Here is a 22448-nt window from a genome sequence, read left to right on the forward strand (position 1 = left end):
AATTAGTAAAATGATATCGTTTTGTAAACAAGTTACGAACTTACAGAATTCAAGTTATGAATTTAAACCATAGACTTGAATAATAAATTGTAATTGAAATCAAGTTATGAATTCAAACTATAAATTTAAACTGAACTTCAATAATGAGCTTAAAATCTTACAGCTTGAATTTAACCCAATTTAAAAAGCTTCTTATTTGAATTTGGCGTAAATTTAAACTAAACAAATTTGAACTTGATCTACCCAATCCAAGTCAGTTTTCCATACTGAACCGATTTGGTTTCCAGAGAAAATATCTAAACAATAAAACAGACCCACATATTTTTATCAAAATTAAAAAATATTTAATAGAAAATAAAATTTAATACTCAAATTTCTCCAGAACTTGTCAAAATCCCTAACCGACAAAACTTGTCAAATGTTGGCTTCCTCTGTTGATGTTTCCGGCGTCGAAAGTCGTCTCCTCTCCGGCAATTGATTCACAATGTTTCTTGAAAATTAATTTGCAATTCTCTCTCGATGACTCTCCCCCTCTCTTTTTGCTAAATATTTCAGATTTTAACTCATTTTTTAATCTTAAACTTTCAGTCTGCGAAAAATATTTATTGAGTACATCGTGCTGGATAAGGTGAATGATAAAGAGCCACATGCTTACCAGCTTGGCACACTGCTAGAGACATCTCAAGTGGTAAGCTCTTAAATTTTAAAGTTGGAGCATGGGGAATAATTTTGTTATTTTGTCCTTGTAACAGCCTTTTTTACATCTGTGCTAATCTATGGATAAACTTCATTGGTGATTTTGGAAGGCCTGGAAATTTCCTTGTATTTCTTGGGAAAAGTTGTTTAATTGGTATTTCATTTTCTTCCAATAACCTTTGTGGTTTGATTCTTTTCATATCTGCTAGGCTTTAGTTTGAGTTTGTTTGTGCCCAGGGTGAATGAATTTTTTAATCGCTTCCATGGAGCTTGACTTCTGTGGTAATGTTTGCTTGCTGCTTCTTGCATAAGATTGGTGAAAGTTGAATTGTAATTGTTTGTAATGGTTCGTCAAGCCAAGACTTGGTTTTGTGCATCTGATCTAGGATTTCCTTTGCCTTTTACCGGTGAATTAGAAAACTGGGATATTTCTTAATACTTGTAATGTTAATCTCCTGCTAGGTAACAATTGATGTTGCAAGTCCAGAAGCAGGTGTGATTAAAGAGGGAATGCTAAAATGTCTATTCTTATTAGTTTGATAGCTTTTTGCACAATGGTTACTTTTTCCCCCGTCTCTGCTGTGATTAGATTTAGTAATGTTGATGCTAGTTTCTGTGTTTTAATTTCTTGCAGCTTGTAGCCAAAGTAGAAATTGTGGAACCAGGTTTCAAAATTGCTATCATTTCAAAGTCTGGTGAAGGTGTAGCTCATGTATCTCCCTTGGAGAAAATATGCTTCTAAGCCATCTCTTGCTGAATTGATAGAAGAGGAGAAGCCAAAACCTAAAGTTGAAACAGCACCTGTCTTGGATAAGCAGCCTAATGCACCTTCTCTGCAACTGAGCCCCAGCTTCCACCTGAGGACAGGGAAGGACGGCTGAGTTTCGTCATGGTTCTCTACTTAGACCAAAAAATGTTTGTGGATGTCTATTGATTTTATTTTCTCGGAGACATTATTTAAGAAAACATCTTATTGAAGAAACTGTGATGATCTTGCTTGTCACTTCAGATTGTTCATGATTGCAGGTTCCTATGACAAGGCGACGGAAAAGGGTTGCTACAACATTGAAGGACTCTCAGAATACATTTGCAATGTTGACAACATTCAATGAAGTTGATATGTAAGTTTAGTCCTACTGTACTGACTGTTGCCTGTGCCACTTTTTCATATTTATGGTACTAGATATTATGATTTTCTTTTTTCTCATTTTGTACAGCTGGTGTACATGTGTTCTTGCCAACAAATGTAGAAGGCTCTCTTAATTTTTATATTCATGCAAACATGTTACCCTTGTTTTTCAAGTCCACCACCACCCACCTTGTAATTAGATATGTCACTTACCTTGTGCTTCTACTGCTTTGTAAATTCATCTATGTCTTGCAATTTCTGGATGATTTATTTTATTATGCTTTTAATCTTTTTTCCAAATTAAAACAAGGAGCAGAGCTCCATATGTCCATGTAGTCCCTGTTTTTTAAGCTCCGCTGTCTTGCACAGGGCATGACATCTTGTTAGGAGTGTTTCTGTGTTAGGACCTATGTATATACTCTTTAAATGAAAGAAAGAGACAACAAAGGCACAAGCACAAGACAGGACAAGTGTCACTCAAACAAAAATTAAGGTTGGACCACAAACACAGAAGACTGGAACGTGGCAAGAGCAGAGCAAGGGAGATGCTTATGGAGAGAAAATAAAAGCTGGAAATGAATCAGGAGGAAGGAAGGGAAGAAACTCGAGGAAAAGGGAGTGAAGGGAGAGTTTTCAGACTCTCGAATGATGGATAGTTTATGTTATCGTTTCTTTTTTTTAGCTTAGTTTTATGCCGAATACAGTAGCAGAGAACTGTCTTTGTATTACTGTAACCTTATCAATACGATTAGTATTTTTCATACTAATTGTATTTATTTACTACACATTTTCAGCAGTCACAAATACCAGAAATCTTTGTCCAGCGACATTCCAACTGCAACAAACCATTATCCAGCAGAAGCAGTAGCAGAACACTCCAGCAGCCATATACATTTCCCTCATATTACATTTTTTAGTATTCACCCATTAAGCAAGACTCATGGCAACAGAGCGGAGTGATTCCAGAACTCCAGTGAAGTCTAGCAGGTACCTAACATTCTGCAACATTAATTGCAATGGTTTGTAATTCAGGCTGAAAGTTTCTATCTTTTTTTTGGTTAAAAAAACAAAAACAGAAACTTTCAGCTGAAATAGTTCAATAGCACATTTTTGCTGAGCCCCTCAATAAAAATATCATATATAATTAAATTTGGTGGAACATTATTCAGTTGCAGCTCCCCAAATAGTTTCCTTGCATATTTATCTTTACATGTAAGAAAAAGACTTATTAACGATGTGTTATAAGTAACAATCTGAGGCCTGGCCTAATTCCTTTTGAATAAAGACCCATAGTTTGTATAACTTTTGGATTCTTGCAATACCAATTCATCAAAGTGGTACGTATAGCTATATTCATTAGGCCTGCATTCTTTACTCATCATTCTATCAAACAACTCCTTTCAACCCATTGACCTCCTCTTCTTGCAAAGCTCATATAGAAGCACACAAGATGTCAAGACATAAAGACACACACCTTCATCCAACATCTCAATAAGCAATGGTTTCTCTCTTATTTTTTATTTATTGGTTACTTTAGGCCAAGATTTTTGTTTTAGGAGTCAATGTGTTTCTTATAGGCATAATTCCAAGAAGCAAAGATAAAATGAGTGATTTATTTGTTATTCGCGATGATGGAAACTCCTTCAAATCTATCGGAAAATGACCTAAACAGATTTATTCCAAGGACTGTGGCTAAACAAAATTAATTTTTGGGGATCCATTCGTTGCGAGCTTTGCCAATTACACATGTTAAATAAACTGTTGTTGAATGATAATATGCTCTCTGGAGCAATACCAACATGCATGGCGAATTTTGACTTCTCTTAGAGATCTGCAGTTTGGCTCCAATAAATTAAACTCTAGCATACCCCCATCCTTATGGATTGTTCAATATATCTTGCAGGTAAACTTATCATCGAATTCATTGAGTGATAAATTTTGCCAAATTTTTCTTATAAAAAAAAAAAAGCTCAAATAGGTGAAGTTTGCAATAATATTCCTTTTTTTTTTTGTAGTATTTGTAATAATTCCAATATTCCAATATTTGGTTGTTAAACAATTTCCCTCTTCTCATTGTATGTGCCTCATCTCCCTCTTTTGTTGATTTTCTTCACACCCTCTTTCCCATGGTCAATCTAACTACTTTTGGCCTCGATTGACGATTGTAATATGTTTTCAAGGACTTAAATGATAAATTTTTAAGTTAAGGTTTTAATTAGGAGCGGATTTGGACCGAGCCAAACTCAAGCTTGATTGAGCATGAATTTAACTATTGTTCAACTACAATTTTGAGTTCAGTTCGGTGTTGTAGTTATGTCAAATTAGATTGAGATTAATTCTTCCTTGTTTGACACTTAATTAGACTAGGTTACTTGATTTTTGGTGTTTTTCACTCATGTTTTAATCAAACTGGTAGCTACGACAGCTTAGCAAAAGGAGCTAGGCCTCTTACTCTAACTATTGTTGGAAGCAGTGTGTGTATTGTCCATCCTTGGGCTGTGTTTGTTGTCAGTCTTCCCAATGGAAAAATTGTGTAAAAAGTGAGAACGTTTGTGGGTATTTGTCTATCATTGAGTTGCCTCTTTTCTTGGTTTTCATGATGGAAAAATTGTGTAAAAATGTGAGAACATTTGTGGATCCTTGTCTACCCTTGAGCTGGTCTGTTCTCATTCTTCCTGATGGAAGAATTGTGTAAAAACGTGAGAACGTTTGTAGGTCCTCATCTATCCTTGAACTATGTCTATTCTTAGTTTCCCTATTGGAAAAATTAAGTAAAAACATGAGAACGTTTGTAGGTCTTTGTCAATTCTTGAGCTGCCTCTATTCTTAGTCTTTTTAATGAAAAAAACATGTAAAGACACGAGAAAAGGGGAATAAATTGTAGAAATTTATGGAATAAATGAAAGTATTTGGTCTCAGTCTCTTTACCTTTTGAAATTAAACCCTAATCACGCAAAAGATTAAGATTAATAAAACATTACGAAGAATAATAATAATATTATCCGGTAGATTTTAGAGTCTTCATATTCGCAACTGTACTTCTTGAATTTTACCCTGTAGATTTTATGCTACTTTATTAGCTTTTATTTTTTGAACCCAGAGTTTAGAAAAATAGTTTCTTGGGATTTGCACCAAAAGAAATAGATTTGATCTTTTGAAAGAAAAAAATATAATACATTTGCATTTATAATCTTAAATTTTAATATTTTACTTTAATATAATTTGGATTGAATTATGTATTTTCATCTCAAGTATGTCATCTTACTAATCAAAATATATACATCTAAGATTATATGGATTCAGGCTGAAGTTGAATTAAAGTCAATTCAAATTTAGTTTGAATCCAAAATGACCAATTCGATATTAACCTCAAGTTGTTCGAATTGCTAGAGAAAAAGCATAATCGACAAAGAAGAAGAAGAATAGTTTAAAAAAAGAAAAATTGTTGACAATCTAGTTTTTATTATAGTTTTAATATATTAAAATCATTCACTTTAAAAAAAATGTTAGTTAATAAAATTAATTAGATTATAGTTTTTTACAACTTAATTTAAATATGTAAAATAAATATGAAATATATGTGTATAATATACATGTAAAAAAAAATGACAACATAAATATGAAGAAAAAACAAGTTGTTTATTGAAAAGTTTTGTCAAATTAGTTATATATATGTATTTTAAAAATAAGATTATGGTTTGGTTTTATTTAAAAATTACCCAAACTGCAATCCAAACTAAAACCTGTTTTTAAAAAATTTATTAACCAAAATTAAACCAGTTTACAAAAACCAAATCAAACTATAATTTTTAAGTATTTTGGTCCAGTTTTAGAGTATAAATCAAATTATGCATGCCATTACTAGTTCAACTTTTCCAACTTCAATCGTGCAAATCCATCTTCTCCAATTTCAGTCTTGAACCTTATTTAATCAAATTTCGATTCTCTCAAGGTTCAATCGAAAATGTTCTAATTTTTCTTGTCAATTTTTCTCAGTTTTTGTATTTTCAATTGAATGACATTCGCATATTATTAATTATTATCATAAATTTATAATAATTATGTAGACGAAAGGAAAAGTTAATTGGAATTTGAGTAAATCGCAGAGCAGAGATCATGTAATGCTTTTCTAATTCTCTCCAGAAAACGGAAAGCTTTTAATTACAACTTGTTCATTCTTTGTTGCATTTCTCTGTTCTTCAGTTTTTGTGCTCTTTGCACAGACCTGCTTCTCTTTATCCATTTTGCAAGTTAATTTTCAGCTTTATACAAGTGTATAGATGTTCTTCAGTTTTTATATTGGTTTTTTTTTTTTTTTTTTGCAAGTAAATGTATATATAAACACAAAAGAAGCTTGACTGAGCGTGACAATTGTAATATGTTTTCAGATATTTAAATTATAAATGTTTAAGTTTATGTTTTGATTATGGGTGGATTTGGACCAAGCCAAACTCACGCTTGACTGAGTATAAATTTAACTCAAGTTCAATTACAATTGCAAACCGAGTTTGATATTGTAGTTATATCAAATTAGACTAAGATTAATTCTTCCTTCTTTCACACTTAATTAGACCATGATACTTAACTTTTAGTGTTTTCCACTCATGTTTCAATCAAATTGGTAGCTAAAACAACTATTGTTGGAAGAAGCATGTTTGTGGGTCTTTGTCAATCCTTGAACTATGTTTGTTTTCAGTCTTTGTGATGGAAAAATTGTGTAAAGATGTGAAAATGTTTGTGGGTCTTTGTCTATCTTTGACTTGCATCTTTTCTCAGTCTTCTTAATGGAAAAATGGTGTCAAGACATAAGAAAGTTTGTGGTTTGTCTATCCTTGAACTGCCTCTATTCTCAGTTTTTTTGATAGAAAAATTTTGTATAGATGTGAGAAAAGGGGAAGATGTTGAAGAAATTTATGTAAGAAATGAAAGTGGAATGAAAATATACAGTCCACTAACAAAATGTTGTTCATTTAGACAGAGTCATATGTAAGTTCTTATCCCCTCTTTTATCCAACTTGATACTCCTACCTCACAATTAAATGGGGAATATCTTGTGCATCTATTTGTTTTTGCATTACTGTTTCATGGCTACCTTAGCTGTGACAGCCAAAAATTTAACAACCGATCAATCTGCTCTTCTTCAATTCAAATCACATATCACTTCCGATCCCTACAGTGTACTGGCATACAACTGGTCCATTTCTAATCCATTCTGTAACTGGATTGGTATTTCCTGTGGTGGTCACCATGAAAGAGTCACAGTCTTGAACCTTTCATCCATGGATCTCGGTGGCACCATCTCTCCACACCTGGGCAATCTCTCATTCCTGGTGAATCTCGATCTTAGTTACAACAATTTTCATAGTCATCTGCCAAATGAACTGGGACAATTACGCCGACTGAGAGTCTTCTCTGTCGGTAACAATAGAATAAGTGGAGGTATTCCGGGATTTATCGATCTCTTATCCAAACTCCAAATCCTGAAACTTGAATTTAATGATTTCTCAGGTTCCATCCCAGATGTTCTCTTCAATGTAACTACGCTAGAGGCCCTGTGGTCACACAACAATTACATCCAAGGAAGCATTTCACCAGAGATTGTGAAGCTCACCAGGTTGAAAATTTTCTATTTGGCAAGTAACTTACTCTCGGGCTCCATACCTTGGGGCAGCATCTACAACTGTTCCTTGCTACAAGTGTTCCGTTTAGGCAACAATTCTTTGTCTGGTAGTCTGCCGGATGGTCTCTGTAATCGTCTTCCAAAACTTGAATGGCTAACTCTAGCTTTAAACGGACTTTCTGGCCAGCTTCCAAGAAGTTTAGGCAACTGCAGCGAGGCTGTTGTTTATTCATTGTCGTACAATAAATTTACAGGACTCATACCACAAAATATTGGAAATTTGAGTAAGCTTACCTGGTTGGCTCTTGATGAAAACAACATAGAAGGTATGATTCCACCATATTTTGTAAGCATAATTTACTTTTAGCTGGTGTGTGTATTCATTATCAATAAAACTATATGAAAACATTTTTTAGTATATAAATAATTTGTTATCAAGTAATTAGATATTATTCTCATCCTAGTATAATTTGACTGTCAATAAGACTATAAAATGTAATCTCCATGTTCATTTTATTTAATATCTAATAAATGTTTTGGCAAATTTATGTTTATCTCTTGCTTACAATAATTTAGCAGTTATAATTATTGTAAGCAATAATTAATTGAGTAAATTAATCTGGATAAAGTATACATTACTCTTTAGCAATAAAATTGTGTGCATATTTTTTAATACAAAATTAGATATACAAATAATATGTTATCATATAATTGAATAATTTTAAATTAATAATAACATTACTCTTGATGACACATAACATTACTCTTTATTTAGATTGACCATCTCAAGTTCCATTCATTTTTTATACATCAATGATAAATTAATTTAGTTCATTAATCAAGATAAAGTATATTTATTGTAAAGAGCAATGTTATGTGTGTACATTTTTTATACACAATTTAAATACACAAATAATGTGTCACCTTTTAATTGGGTATTACTTTATTTTTTATTCAAAATCATTTAATCAAATGATATGTATGATATTGTTAATAAATATGCATTAACATACCTTGAGTTGATAAAGTCAAAAGTGTGTTAATTTAGGTTATGGAAAAATCCAAAATCAAGTAATTAAAGTAACACAAAATAATCAAAATATATATAACCATTATATTTTAATATTTATACGCTTCTCTTTCCTATATCTTTGAGACGTTTCAATGTTTCAGTTTCCCGGTTACTTAGATTTTTGCCTTTTAGCAGGTGAAATTCCAGAGGAGATAGGCAATTTGCAAAATCTTCAACATCTATTTCTAGGTTTCAATAGCTTAAGTGGTGTAATTCCAGCTTCAATCTTCAATATTTCAACCATAATTAGGATTACTCTAGATGCGAATAACCTTTCAGGCTATCTATCATTAACCATTGGCCATGGGGTTCCCAACTTGAAGGCTCTTTACTTAGGGTCAAATGTACTTACTGGAACAATCCCCACCTCCATCACCAATGCATCCAAGCTCGTTAAGCTAGATCTGTCCTCCAACTCATTTTCTGGGCTTGTTCCAAATACATTAGGCAACTTGAAATTCCTCGAAGGGCTTCATCTGGGGTCCAATAACTTCACCACTGAATCACCAACTGCAGAATGGAGCTTTCTGTCTTCTTTGACAAATTGCAGGAAACTAAAGAATCTAATCTTGGGTTATAATCCACTGTATGGCGTCATACCACTTTCAATCGGCAATTTATCTGCAACTATAGAAATTTTTGTTGCAAGTAATTGCAAGATCAGGGGCAGCATTCCTATAGAGGTGGGTAACTTGCATAACTTGATGAGGTTAGATCTTTCGGAAAATGACTTGAACGGATTTATTCCAACAACGATGGGAAATTTGCTGAATCTCCAAGGTCTGTGGCTAAATAAAAATAATTTTTTGGGATTCATTCCTTGCGAGCTTTGCAAATTACACATGATAGATCAACTGCTGTTAAATGATAATATGCTCTCTGGACCAATACCAACATGCATGGCGAATTTGACTTCTCTGAGAGATCTGCAGTTAGGCTCCAACAAATTTAACTCTAGCATACCCCCATCCTTATGGACTCTTCAGTATATCTTGCAAGTGAACTTGTCATCGAATTCATTGAGTGGTTTTTTATCTCCAAGTATACAGAGTTTGATGGTCTTGAGAGATCTAGATTTGTCAAAAAATATCTTGTTAGGAAACATTCCCACCACCCTTGGGGGCCTTCAATCTCTGGAAACTCTATCTTTGGCAGACAATAGATTTGAAGGAGCCATACCCAACACATTTGGGGCACTGGTGAGCTTGGTATCCTTGGATCTCTCTAACAATAGTCTTTCAAGTGAAATTCCCAAATCATTGGAGGCACTTACCTATCTCAAGAACTTCAATGTCTCTGTAAATAATTTACAAGGGGAAATTCCTAGCAAAGGTCATTTCAAAAAATTTTTTGCTCAATCCTTTTTGTTAAATCACGCTTTGTGTGGTTTGCCAAGGCAAGGGGTTCCTCGTTGCAAAGTTGACACCATCAAACGGTCAAAAACACTGATAATGAAATACATTTTGCCTTCAATTCTGTCAGTTTTAGTGACAATGATTGTATCATTTGTCTTCATAAAGTGTCATTATAGAAGAAAACATTCTCCAATTGATCAAGTTGATTCGTTATCTTTAGCAACATGGAGAAGAACATCTTATCTTGAAATTCAACAAGCCATTGATGATTTTAGCCAATGCAACTTGCTTGGTATTGGTAGCTTTGGTTCAGTATTCAAAGGGACACTTTTAGATGGAACTATAGTTGCAATAAAGGTTTTTAATTTGCAAGAAGAGAGTGTACTTAGAAGCTTTGATTCTGAATGTGAAGTACTACGGAACATTCGTCATCGAAATCTCATAAAAGTCTTGAGCAACTGATGTAACATCGATTTTAAGGCCTTGATACTCGAATTCATGCCCAATGGTAGTCTTGAGAAGTGGTTGTATTCTCACAACTATTTTCTAGATATGCTACAAAGGTTGAACATAATGATAGATGTTGCATCGACTCTTGAATACCTCCATCATGATTATTCAACACCAGTCATCCATTGTGATTTGAAGCCTCAAAATATCTTATTAGATGAAGATATGACTGCCCATGTGAGTGATTTTGGCATTGCCAAGCTCTTAGACGAAGGAGATTCAAAGACACGAACCCTTACACTAGCGACTATGGGGTATATGGCACCAGGTGATGTTTATTGTCTCAATTCTAAATCTCAATTAGAATATTATTTATTTGTTATGATGAATTCAATTTAACTTTGTAGAGTATGAATCAATAGGAATTGTCTCAACAAGAAGAGATGTCTACAGTTTTGGTATTTTGTTGATGGAAACTTTCACGAGAAAGAAACCCACAAATGAGATGTTTGATAGAGAAATAAGTTTAAAGAGCTTGGTGGAGGCATCATTGCCTGATGCGGTAACTGAAGTTGTGGATGGTAATTTGTTAACAGAAGAGAATGGCTTTCCTACCAAAGTGAATTGCATGTTAAGCATCATGAATTTGGCTTTGAATTGTTCCATGGAATCACTTGAACAGAGGATCAATATGAAAGATGCCTTGGCAAAACTCAAGAAGATCATATTGCAATTTCAGCAAGACGTAAGAGGTCCCTAAATAAATGGTGTTGTAATGTACGTTATTTATGCTCTTAGTTTCGTGTTTATGATCTTTCTAGTTGATGATAATCTATCTAGTTAAACTTTGAATAATGGATTTTGCAAATGCAGTATTACTTAAACAAGAAATACAGAAGAAGACTTTGTCTTTTTTATTTAAACAACATCAATGAAGAAATAAGAGCAAGATATATATACATATATATATAAAATCCCTTATTGTTAAATCTACTAAAGCTATACCATAACATAAATGAAAAATAAAAATAATGATACCACCAAAATGGATTAGCATTGCCTAAGTACCTTATGCTTCTTTGAGTAGTGGTTTGCTGCGAGTCTAGAAGGAGAATTCTAGATAGGCGGTGCACATGTTTTTTGATTCTTAGAGAGGCGGCAGCAACTTGTATAAGGCTTGAGCAAAATTGTGGAATCTTGTGGAAAGGGAAACTTCGAGAGAGATAGGCGGTGCATTTACTCAACAGAGATGTGCGTCGCTGCCTATGTAGCAGAGGGATTTGTGGTGGGGGCATCCTAATAACTGCAAGAGATCTCTTCCTCTGGGGTTCTGGGATTTAGCAACAAGCCTTGATGCTCCAAAACCTTTATCCATAGTGAAATAACGTCAGCTTGTGCTTTATTTGCCCAAGCTGAAAGTCAGAGTGGAACCAATGAGAGGCTGTTCAAAACAATGAGTTTTCCAGAACACTTGCCAGGTGTAAGAGCAATCCGAGCAATGATTTTGAATGCCTGTAGTCAAGTGATGATGCCAACCTAGAATCCTTTCCTTCCAATGCTTTTACAATAGCAAAGGTTCAGAACAAAGAAATAATCATTGTTTAGCCATGAACCAGGCCTACAAAGATACAAATTTATAAAAGAAATCCCATCCTGAAGGATCTGTTAATGCCTAATCATGTCTGGATCAAAATTGAGGTGGCTTTCTTACTAAAATAAATACACAGGTTATGATCTAATTGATTTGCTTCAGCAGAATCAATCCAACTAACTAGGTCTAATCATAGAGGACCCTGGCTTTGAAAGAAAATCAGCAGATGCAATGTTCTTCTATTCAGCACTTTTAAGAAATGAAATTGCTCCAGCCATTGCTGACTTGTTGGCAAGGAGTGTAAATTATAATGGAGGTAATGATATTTTCCAAAAAGAAGAAGGCTGAATAAATAAGTGTACTTGACAACCGCCGCATATATAGGGAGGAGAACAAATTCCAGCCATTGGGATTCTGAGATATAGTTCAAGTGGATATTTATCTCACTTTTTCCTGATTCACATTCACAGAATGAACAAGAAATAAATAATAATAAAATAAGTGAAATTTTACATAAGGGAAGATCTAGGAAAAGAATAAGAAGGTAGCTAGAAAGTGGAGGAAAAGTTACAGAAACTAAAATAGTTAATCAAATAAAAGTCAGACCTATAAATAGGGATGGATATAAACCAAGCTAACCCTGAACACCGCTCAACTAGAATTTAGTTCGAATAAAAAATGGTTCAGTTTGAATTCATAATTTGAATTGATAGTTTAAGTTTGTAGCTTAGTAACAAACAATGTTGTTTTTACTTAAATAATCGATAAAATAATGTCGTTTTGTAAACAAGTTGCTAACTTGAAGAATTTGAGCTATGAATTTAAACTACTGATTTGAATAATAAATTATAATTGAACTTGAGCTATCATTCCAAACTACAAACTTAAATTGAATTTCAGTAATGATCTGAACATCACATAGCTTGAATTTGGATCTATTTAAAAAACTTCTTATTTGAATTTAACTCAAATTTAAACTAAACAGATTTGAGCTTAATCGACCCAAACCAAGTCGGTTTATGAGACTGAACCGACTCAGTTCCTAGAGAAAATATTCTGAACAATAAAACAGACCCAAATATTTTTATCAAAATTAAATAATATTTAATAGAAAATAAAATTTAATACTCAAATTTCTCCAGATCTTGTCAAATGTTGGCTTTCTCTGTCGATCTGGCATCTCAAATTTCTCCTCTCCAACGTCTCAAATGTCTACTCTCCGACGCTCAAAATCTCGGCGAACTCTCTTGATTTCGTCTTCGAACCGTTAGTGCATTGAACTGTTTGTCTTCATCATAGCATTGACGACGGTCGACGGGAACTCGTATTCTCTTCGGCGACTCTCCGATCCTTTGTTCGTCTTAAACTCTTTTATGATTTTCAATTTTTCAATTTATGCTGAAGTTATTTCGTTATTGTCAATAAGTTATTTTGTTTGAGTGGCGTTGCTTCTCCTCCCCTGGATTGAAAATAAGTATAATGAAAAGAACTGGAGTGTTTACATCTCAAACTTCCTCAAATTAGTTGATAAAAACCAGAGTTTTTTTCTTTTTTGCTGGAGTGGTGTTGCTTCTCCTGTGTAGTTCCTCATTGTGTTTTTGCTTAGAAAGGAATGGCTTGTGGTTGCTGGGTTGGCTTCTCCCGGCCTTGAGTTTTTCAGTGTCTATAACAGTCTTTTGTAGTGTGTTTGTTTCTCTGTATTTTTTTGGCTTAGCGTTCCATCCATTGTGGCTTATTTGATGGACAAGATATTGCAGGTGAATTTTCTCTATAGCTTTTTGTTTTTTTTTTTTCCATTGTTATTAACAACACAATCTTTGATTTGAATCCTATGTGATCATAATGTTTAATTATACGTGATTGTCTTGAGTTTACTTGACTTAGGTAATATCATTTCACTAGTTTGTTACTTGCATTGATGGCTCCATATTCATTAATATTACTACTTAGATTAATTTATTTAATTATGTAACACTTAGTTTGTGCGTGTACATGAATTTCAAGTGATTAGTTTTTAAAATCGTATTCATTTTAGGCTAGCATTAGAGAATGTTTGTCGAGTTCATTAGAGGAGGACATTATTCCATCACCGTCTATTGCTAGGAGTAATTGGCTGGAGCTACTGTCAAAGCTTATCTCTAAGAAATATTACATTGAGTATGTTAAAATGGCGTAATGGCTTATGAATGCAGGAGACACTTGACTTACAAGCCTGCCAATTGCATCTAATCTTTGTGTAGGTTGGCATTGTTCATGCTATCAATAAGCTTCATAGTGATCTACCAGGTTTGAACTTAGCTGTGTCCCTTCATGCACCAGTTCAAGAGTTTGTTGCCAGAAAACGCCTGCAGCTCGAGCTTTTCCTCTGGAAAGACTTATGAATGCACTTCATGTACATCAAAAGCAATTGATTCACAATGTTTCTTGAAAATTAATTTGCAATTTTCTCTCGGTGACTCCCCCCCTCTCTTTTTGCGAGATATTTCAGATTTTAACTCATTTTTTAATGTTAAACTTTCAGTCAGCAAAAAATATTTGTTGAGTACATAGTGCTGGATAAGGTGAATGATGAAGAGCCACATGCTCACCAGCTTGGCAAACTGCTAGAGACATCTCAAGTGGTAAGCTCTTAAATTTTAAAGTTGGAGCATGGGGAATAACTTTGTTATTTTGTCCTTGTAACAGCCTTTTTTACATCTGATGGTTTGATTCTTTTCATATCTACTAGGCTTTAGTTTGAGTTTGTTTGTGCTCAGGGTGAATGAATTTTTTAATCGCTGCCATGGAGGTTGAATTCTGTGGTAATGTTTCTTTGCTGCTTCTTGCAGTAGATTGATGTTGCAAGTCCAGAAGCAGGTGTGATTAAATAGGTAATGCTAAAATGTCTATTCTTATTACTTTTCTAGCTTTTTGCACAATGGTTACTTTTTCCCTCATCTCTGCCGTGATTAGATTTATTAACGTTGATGCTAGCTTCTGTGTTTTAATTTCTTGCAGCTTGTAGCCAAAGAAGGAGAAACTGTCGAGCCAGGTTTCAAAATTGCCATCATTTCAAAGTCTGGTGAAGGTGTAGCTCATGTAGCTCCCTTGGAGAAAATACCAGAGAGGGCTGCTTCTCAGCCATCTCTTGCTGAAAAGATAGAAGAGGAGAAGCCAAACCTAAAGTTGAAACGGCACTCGTCTTGGATAAGCAGCCTAAAGCACCCTCTCTGCCATCTCCTAAGCGCTCTGCAACTGAGCCCCAGCTTCCACCTAAGGATAGGGATAGACGGGTGAGTTTCATCCTGGTTCTCTACTTAGACAAAAAATTGTTCGTGGATGTCTATTGTTTTTATTTTCTCAGAGATATTATTTAAGAAAACATCTTATTGAAGAAATGGTGATGATCTTGCTTGTCACTCCAGATTGTTCATGATTGCAGGTTCCTATGACAAGGCAAAGGTGTGCTTTACGTTAAATAGGAAAAAATGGGAGCACCTACATATCTTCTATGCAGTTTTCTATTTGTTCTCTCTGCCATTTCTTTGTAGAAGATGAGCGGTTAGTTTTATAGTTCGGTTCAAGGAGACGACCCTGTCTCCATCATTGGTTGTGAGAAGTAAAGTTGTTATTCGTAATTCTTTTATATTCAAGTAATTATTTCTTCCTTAATTTGACTTTATGCAATTAATTACTATTTCTCACTTGTTGAATCGGTTTGAGATTGCATATATGTTTTCTAGTTCCTCTCAATCCGTAATTTTTGTTAGAAATTAGAATAAGAGGCAAAGTGAATTAACTAGATATCTTCTTTTTTCACATTAATTTACTAGGAAGAAATTAAACAAGTTAAATCGTTTAAGCTTTTGAATAGTTGCTTTGAATAAATTTACATTCTCTGTTTTTACAGCTCTTATTGAATGAATGAGAATTCTATTTTCAATATTGAAGTTGTTTGATAATAAGGAAATGATTGGAAGCTTTTTTCAGTTAATTTTATTGTTGAATATCTTAATTTCTTTTAGCTTTAAAGAAAATCAAATTTATGGAATGGATGTTTAACCCTTGAACTAGATTATTTTAATTAGCTTGGTTTTCTTAATTTTTTAGAATTTTTATATTAAATTCTTAATTCAAAAAAAATATATATATAATCCTTCCTCTCAATATTAGTTTCCTTTTGTAGGAAGTTTATAATAAAATTTCTCTTGGATTCAACCTAATTTTCACTGTCATACTACAATAAAAAATTTTTGCTAATAGTAAAAATTTGTATTATTTTTGGAGGTTTTGATGGACCACCACTATGAAAAAACAAGAACAAGATATATATAATCCCTAAAACTATACCATAACATAAATGCAAAATAAAAATAAACCCTAAATTTTAAATAATCAGATTATTTATATTCTTGTTAAAATTAAATAAAGTTATATTTTTAACAATGAATTTTTGAATTTTTTATTAACAAACTTATAAACACCTCCAAATTGGTTTTATGGGTTTATATTAACTTAAATAAAATATAATTTAACTTAAGCTTGTCGAACCAAAATTAAGACTGGTTTGAGTTTAATTTAAATAAAAAATCATTCAGTTTGAATTGATAATTCAAGTTTATAGCTTAATAACAAACGATACTATTTTATCTAAATAATCGGTAAAATAATATCATTTTGTAATTAAGTTGTGAACTTGAAGAATTTAAGTAATAAATTTAAACCACTAATTTGAATAATAATTTATAATTGAACTCGAGTTATGAATCCAAATTATAAATTCAAATCGAACTTCAATAATGATCTAAACATCTTGTAACCTGAATTTAACTTAATTTGAAAAGCTTTTTATTTGAATTAGGCGCAAATTTAAACTAAAAATATTTGAGCTTAGTCGAACCAAATTGAGTTGATTTATGAGACTAAACCAACTCAGTTCCTAGAGAAAATATCCAGACTATAAACCGAGTCCAAATATTTTTATCAAAATTAAATAATATTTAATAGAAAGTAAAATTTAATACTCAAATTTCTCCAGAACTTGTCAGAATCCCTAACCTACAGAACTTGTCAAATGTTGGCATACTACGTTGATGAGTCCGGCACTGAAAGTCGTCTCCTCTCCGGCATCTCAAATTTCTCCTCTCCAACGTCTCAAATGTCTCCTCTTCGGCGCTCAAAATCGCGACGAACTCTCCAGATTTCGTCTTCGAATCGTTAGTGCATCGATTTGTTTGTCTTCATAATAGCACTGACGATGGTCGACGGGAACTCGTATTCTCTCCGGCGTCTCTCCTATCCTATGTTCGTCTTCAACTCACTTATGATTTTCAATTTTTCAATTTATACTGAAGTAATTTCGTTATTGTCAATAAGTTATTTTGCTTGAGTGGCGTTGCTTCTCCTCCCCTGGATTGAAAATAAGTATAATGAAAAGAACTGGAGTGTTTACATCTAAAACTTCCTCAAATTAGTTGATAAAAAACCGCAGTTTTTTTGTTTTTTTTGCTAGAGTGGTGTTGCTTCTCCTGTTGTAGTTCCTCATTGTGTGTTTGCTTGCAAGGGAATGGTTTGTGGCCGCTGGGTTGGCTTCTCCCGGCCTTGAGTTTTTCAGTGTCTATAACATTCTTTTTGTAGTGTGTTTGCTTTTGTGAGTTGCCTTTCTCTGTATTTTTTTGGCTTAGTGTTCCATTTATTGTCTTGAGTTTGTTTGTGCTCAGGGTGAATGAATTTTTTAATCGCTTCCATGGAGGTTGAATTCTGTGGTAATGTTTGTTTGCGGCTTCTTGCAGTAGACTGGTGAAAGTTGAATTGTAATGGTTTGTAATGGTTCGTCAAGCCAAGACTTGGCTTTGTGCATCTGATCTAGGATTGCCTTTGCCTTTTACCAGTGAATTGGAAAAACTGGGATATTTCTTAATACTTGTAATGTTAATCTCCTGCTAGGTAACAATTGATGTTGCAAGTCCAGAAGCAGGTGTGATTAAAGAGCGAATGCTAAAATGTCTATTCTTATTACTTTTCTAGCTTTTGGCACAATGGTTACTTTTCCCCCCATCTCTGCTGTGATTAGATTTATTAATGTTGATGCTAACTTCTGTGTTTTAATTTCTTGCAGCTTGTAGCCAAAGGAAAAACTGTGGAACCAAGTTTCAAAATTGCTATCATTTCAAAGTCTGGTGAAGGTGTAGCTCATGTAGCTCCCTTGAGGAAAATACCAGAGAGGACTGCTTCTAAGCCATCTCTTGCTGAAAAGATAGAAGAGGAGAAGCCAAAACCTAAAGTTGAAACAGCAGCTGTCATGGATAAGCAGCCTAAAGCACCCTGTCTGCCACCTCCTAAGTGCTCTGCAACTTAGCCCCGGCTTCCACCTAAGGACAGGGAAAGACGGGTGAGTTTCGTCATGGTTCTCTACTTAGACCAGAAAATGTTCATGGATGTCTGTTGTTTTTATTTTCTCAGACATTATTTAAGAAAACATCTTATTGAAGAAACCGTGATGATCTTGCTTGTCACTTCAGATTGTGCATGATTGCAAGTTCCTATGACAAGGCTACGGAATAGGGTTTTTACAACATTGAAGGACTCTCAGAATACATTTGCAATGTTGACAACATTCAATCAAGTTGATATGTAAGTTCAGTCCTACTGTATTGACTGGTGCCTGTGCCACTTTTTCATATTTATGGTACTAGATATTATGATTTTCTTTTTTCTCATTTTGTAAATCTGGTGTGCATGTGTTCTTGCCAACAAATGTATATGGCTCTCTTAATTTTTATATTCATGCAAACATATTACCCTTGTTTTTCTAATCCACCACCACCTTGTAATTAGATATATCACTTACCTTGTGCTTCTACTGCTATATAAATTCATCTATGTCTTGCAATTTCTGGATGATTTATTTTATTATGCTTTTAATCTTTTTTTCCAAATTAAAACAAGGAGCAGCTCTCCATATGTCCATGTATTCCCTGTTTTTTAAGCTCCCTGTCTTGCACAGGGCATGGCATCTTGTTAGGAGTGTTTCTATGATAGGACATGTATATACCCGTTAAAAGAAAGAAAGAGACAACAGAGCCACAAGCACGAGACAGGACAAGTGTCACTCATGCAAAAATTAAGGTTGGACCACAAAGACAGAGGACTGGAACGTGGCAAGAGCAGAGCATGGGAGACGGTTATGGAGAGAAAATAAAAGCTGGAAATGAATCAAGAGGAAGGAAGGGAAGAAACTTGAGGAGAAGGGAGTGAAGGGAGAGTTTCTAGCCTCTCGAATGCTGGATAGTTTTTGTTCTTGGTCTTTTTTTTTTTTTTTTTTAATGCTGAGTTTTATGCTGAATACAGTAGCAGAGAGCTGTATTTGTATTACTGAAACCTTATCAATACAATTAGTATTTTTCGTACATTGCTCTTGAATTTATTTACAAGATATTCTATTACACAGCAACTTAAACGCACTTTACTACAGTAACATTTTCAGCAGTCACAAATTCCAGAAATATTTGTCCAGCAACATTCCAACTGCAGCAGAACCATTATCCAGCAGAAGCAGTAGCCGAACACTCTAGCAGGGTTGGGAAATTTGCGGAATCTCTGAGGTCTGTGGCTAAATAAAAATAATTATTCACAAATAAATTGATCCGAACATGACTTGAATTAGAATTTATGTAAAAAATACTCAATAGTACATGTCATGTCAGATTAATGAATTGTATCAAAAATCGTCAGCTCTATATTCAAATTAATCTAAAATAAAAGACATAAAGTTCTTTTCTTTATAGTTCCATAAATTTTGTTATTTTTTTTATTCTTTTGATATTACATAGTTTCTAATTTAGATGAATCCCCTTACAAAGGCTAAACTGCAAGAGAGTGGAGCAAAATTTTTCTTATTTTAAAAAAAAAAAGGCTCAAATAGGTGAAGTTTGCAATAATAAGTGGCTCCAAATTAATTTTTCTCACTGGGGAACACAAAATCCAAATTAATTAGTCATCACATGCTTTTGTTATGAAAGAAGAAACAAAAGCAAAAATAAAATAAAATATATAAAGTCAGATCTAAGATCCAACACAGTGGAATGGTGGTGGTGACAGAAACCTAATGGTTTACCTTGAATAAGAACAGTTCAGTCTTTTTGTTTTATTGGCACATTCAAAAGAAATAGACTGATGCAGTAACTAAAGAGGATCAATACCCTTTGACTAGGGTATGGATCAATGGGGATTGTGTCCAAAAGAGGAGATGTCTACAGTCTTGAAATTTTGTTAATGGAAACTTTTACAAGAAAGATGCCCACAGATGAGATGTTTGCTGGAGAAATGAGTTTAAAGAGCTTAGTGGAGGCATCATTGCCTGATGCAGTAACTGAAGTTGTGGATGGTAATTTGTTAACAGAAGAGAATGGTTTTGGTGCCAAAGTGAAATGCTTGTTAAGCATCATGAATTTGGTTTTGAATTGTTCCATGGAGTCACCTGAACAAAGAATCAATATGAAAGATGCTTTGGCAAAACTCAAGAAGATCAAATTGCAGTTTCAGCAAGATGTAGTCTGCCAGTTAACAGTATAGTGATGTATGTTATCTATCTAGTTAAAGTTTGAATAATGGATTTTGGCTACCTTCAATTTCAAATATTTGGCATGAAGAAGCTGCCATATGTGGTTTGCCAAGTTTATCATTTACTTGTTGGTAATGTTGTTTATCTTTCTGCAGATACAGTATTATTTAAGAAGAAATACAGAAGAAGACTTTACCTTCTTGATTTAAACAACATCAATCAAGAAACAAGAGTAAGATATAATCCCTTATTGTTAAATCTACTGAAGCTATAACATCCTATATGTTCAAAAACAGGCAATTATGTTTTCATAGGAATGAGTAGAAGAACGGCAAAAACACCAACAAATTGATATATAGGGATGACAACAAGTCAGAGAGAGATTGACTACCCTTATCCCAGTTCACGTCTCTGCATAGGAAAAACCATTCCCCATCCTCAATACAAGGATGACAAGGAATCCCATCTCAACCCTGTGGGGAAACATTCCCTCCTCTTCCCCTTCCCATCCCTATAGAAAAATAATTAATGAGATGTTTATTAAATATTAAAATATATTTGTAATAATTCAAAAGCCAATATTTGATAGTTTAGAAGATATATTTAATAGTCTCATGTTAGGCAAATAAAAAATACTTAACAGCTTTACAATCAACCAGATCTAGGATAAAAGACAAAAATTTCTCTCCTATATTGTTTTATAAATTTATTATATTTTCTATTTGTTTAATATTATATAGTTTCTAAATTAGATTGATCCCCTTGCAAAGGCAGAACTGTAAGTGAGTAGAACAATTTTATACTTTGGTGTGCTTGGTGAAATTGACTGGTTCTTGAAGAGGGTTATGAACTATCTTCAAATGTTATGAAAGATTAAAGTTCTTATAAATTAAATCATAGAACTATGTATAGTTGGTCAGAACAAAGAATCGGTAATTTTTTATATCATATTAGGTTAATTCAAATTTTGTAAAAGGTTATTTGAATTCAAGAAGTGTAGATTTGGAAGATGAATTTTTAAGGAGATTTGTGATGATAGCAGAGGGGGCTAATCATGTAACCCATCACAAATCTCATATGGGTGTGGGGGTTTCACCTATGAACATTTCCACTATACTCAAGTAAATGAAAACGTTAGGATCCGGTCCATTTGTTAATCTAATAAAAAAAGTGGGTACAACATGTGAGAATTCTTGTGGAAAAGTCACCAGGGATTACATGTACCAAAACTTTGTCAACTAGAGTTTATATATAAAAAGTTATGTAACTGTAAGTAAAGAGAGAGTGTGTGCCACACAATTGAGAGTACTAAGATTAAAAACTCAGGCAAAAAGAATAAAGAAATCTCTTTTTCGTTCGTAGTGAAATTTTTCTTTATTATTTGCTCGTGACTTCTTCCGTATTGGGTTTTCCACATATAGAGCAAGACTATACACTACAAAAAAAAAAAAGACTTTTAATGGGAGGAAAACTAGTTGTTAAAAGTCCATTTTCTATTGTTAAAGATCTTTAATGACAGGAAAAATCCTGTAGTCAACCATCGTTATAGCCTCCGCCGCTAAAAGCATTAACGACAGAAAAAAAAGTTTTGTCGTTAATATAAATAACGAGAGATGTAAGTCCTGTCGTTAAAAATATATAATATCAACGATGAGTATCCCAGTCTTTATAGCAATATTTATCTGTCACTAAATATAATATTAAAGACGAATATTCCTATTATCATAGCAATATTTATCGATCACTAAATATAGTATCATCAACGATGAATATTTCTATCGTTTTAACAATATTTATCCGTCACTAGATGTAGTATCAATGATAAATATTTTCATCATTATAACAATATTGACAATAAAATTTTGATTCTTAAAATAAGATTATTGTCATTGTTTATATTATAATTACAATTATCTAAAAGTCTCCATAAGAAAAAAGACTATAAATTTTCTATCATAGTAATCTCTTCCTATAATCAAAACTAAAAAGTTGT

General features: G+C 33.4%; 1 protein-coding gene, 1 long non-coding RNA gene and 1 pseudogene across 9 annotated transcripts; all 3 read left to right on the plus strand.

The window, feature by feature from the left end:
• The first annotated feature begins 337 nt into the window (after positions 1 to 337).
• LOC123204399 lies at positions 338 to 2986 on the plus strand. 3 transcript variants are annotated; one of them, XR_006499542.1, is made up of 5 exons: positions 338 to 688; positions 1159 to 1189; positions 1331 to 1611; positions 1723 to 1817; positions 1914 to 2986. It is a non-coding gene; the product is annotated as an uncharacterized LOC123204399 (long non-coding RNA). The 3 variants fall into 3 exon arrangements; XR_006499540.1 differs by lacking the exon at positions 1159 to 1189 and having other exon boundaries at positions 342 to 688; XR_006499541.1 differs by lacking the exon at positions 1159 to 1189 and having other exon boundaries at positions 342 to 688; positions 2195 to 2986.
• Positions 2987 to 6864: 3878 nt separating this feature from the next.
• Positions 6865 to 20466, plus strand: LOC123204333 (annotated as a pseudogene).
• On the plus strand, positions 13678 to 19301 carry LOC123204387. 6 transcript variants are annotated; one of them, XR_006499497.1, is made up of 5 exons: positions 13679 to 14305; positions 14435 to 14534; positions 14670 to 14783; positions 14911 to 15185; positions 15335 to 15564. XR_006499497.1 is itself a non-coding variant. In XM_044620992.1 (4 exons), the coding sequence occupies exons 1-4, from the start codon at positions 14295 to 14297 to the stop codon at positions 15342 to 15344; spliced, it is 396 nt and encodes a 131-aa protein (XP_044476927.1). In that variant the 5' UTR covers positions 13678 to 14294; the 3' UTR covers positions 15345 to 15564. The 6 variants fall into 6 exon arrangements, 1 of the variants encoding a protein (XP_044476927.1); XR_006499498.1 differs by having other exon boundaries at positions 14742 to 14783; XR_006499494.1 differs by lacking the exons at positions 14670 to 14783; positions 14911 to 15185; positions 15335 to 15564 and adding exons at positions 17839 to 17869; positions 18011 to 18283; positions 18414 to 18525; positions 18899 to 19301 and having other exon boundaries at positions 13689 to 14534.
• Positions 20467 to 22448: the final 1982 nt, after the last annotated feature.

The sequence above is a fragment of the Mangifera indica genome, chromosome 20 (genome assembly GCF_011075055.1).
Source record: "Mangifera indica cultivar Alphonso chromosome 20, CATAS_Mindica_2.1, whole genome shotgun sequence".
NCBI classification, from domain to species: domain Eukaryota; kingdom Viridiplantae; phylum Streptophyta; class Magnoliopsida; order Sapindales; family Anacardiaceae; genus Mangifera; species Mangifera indica.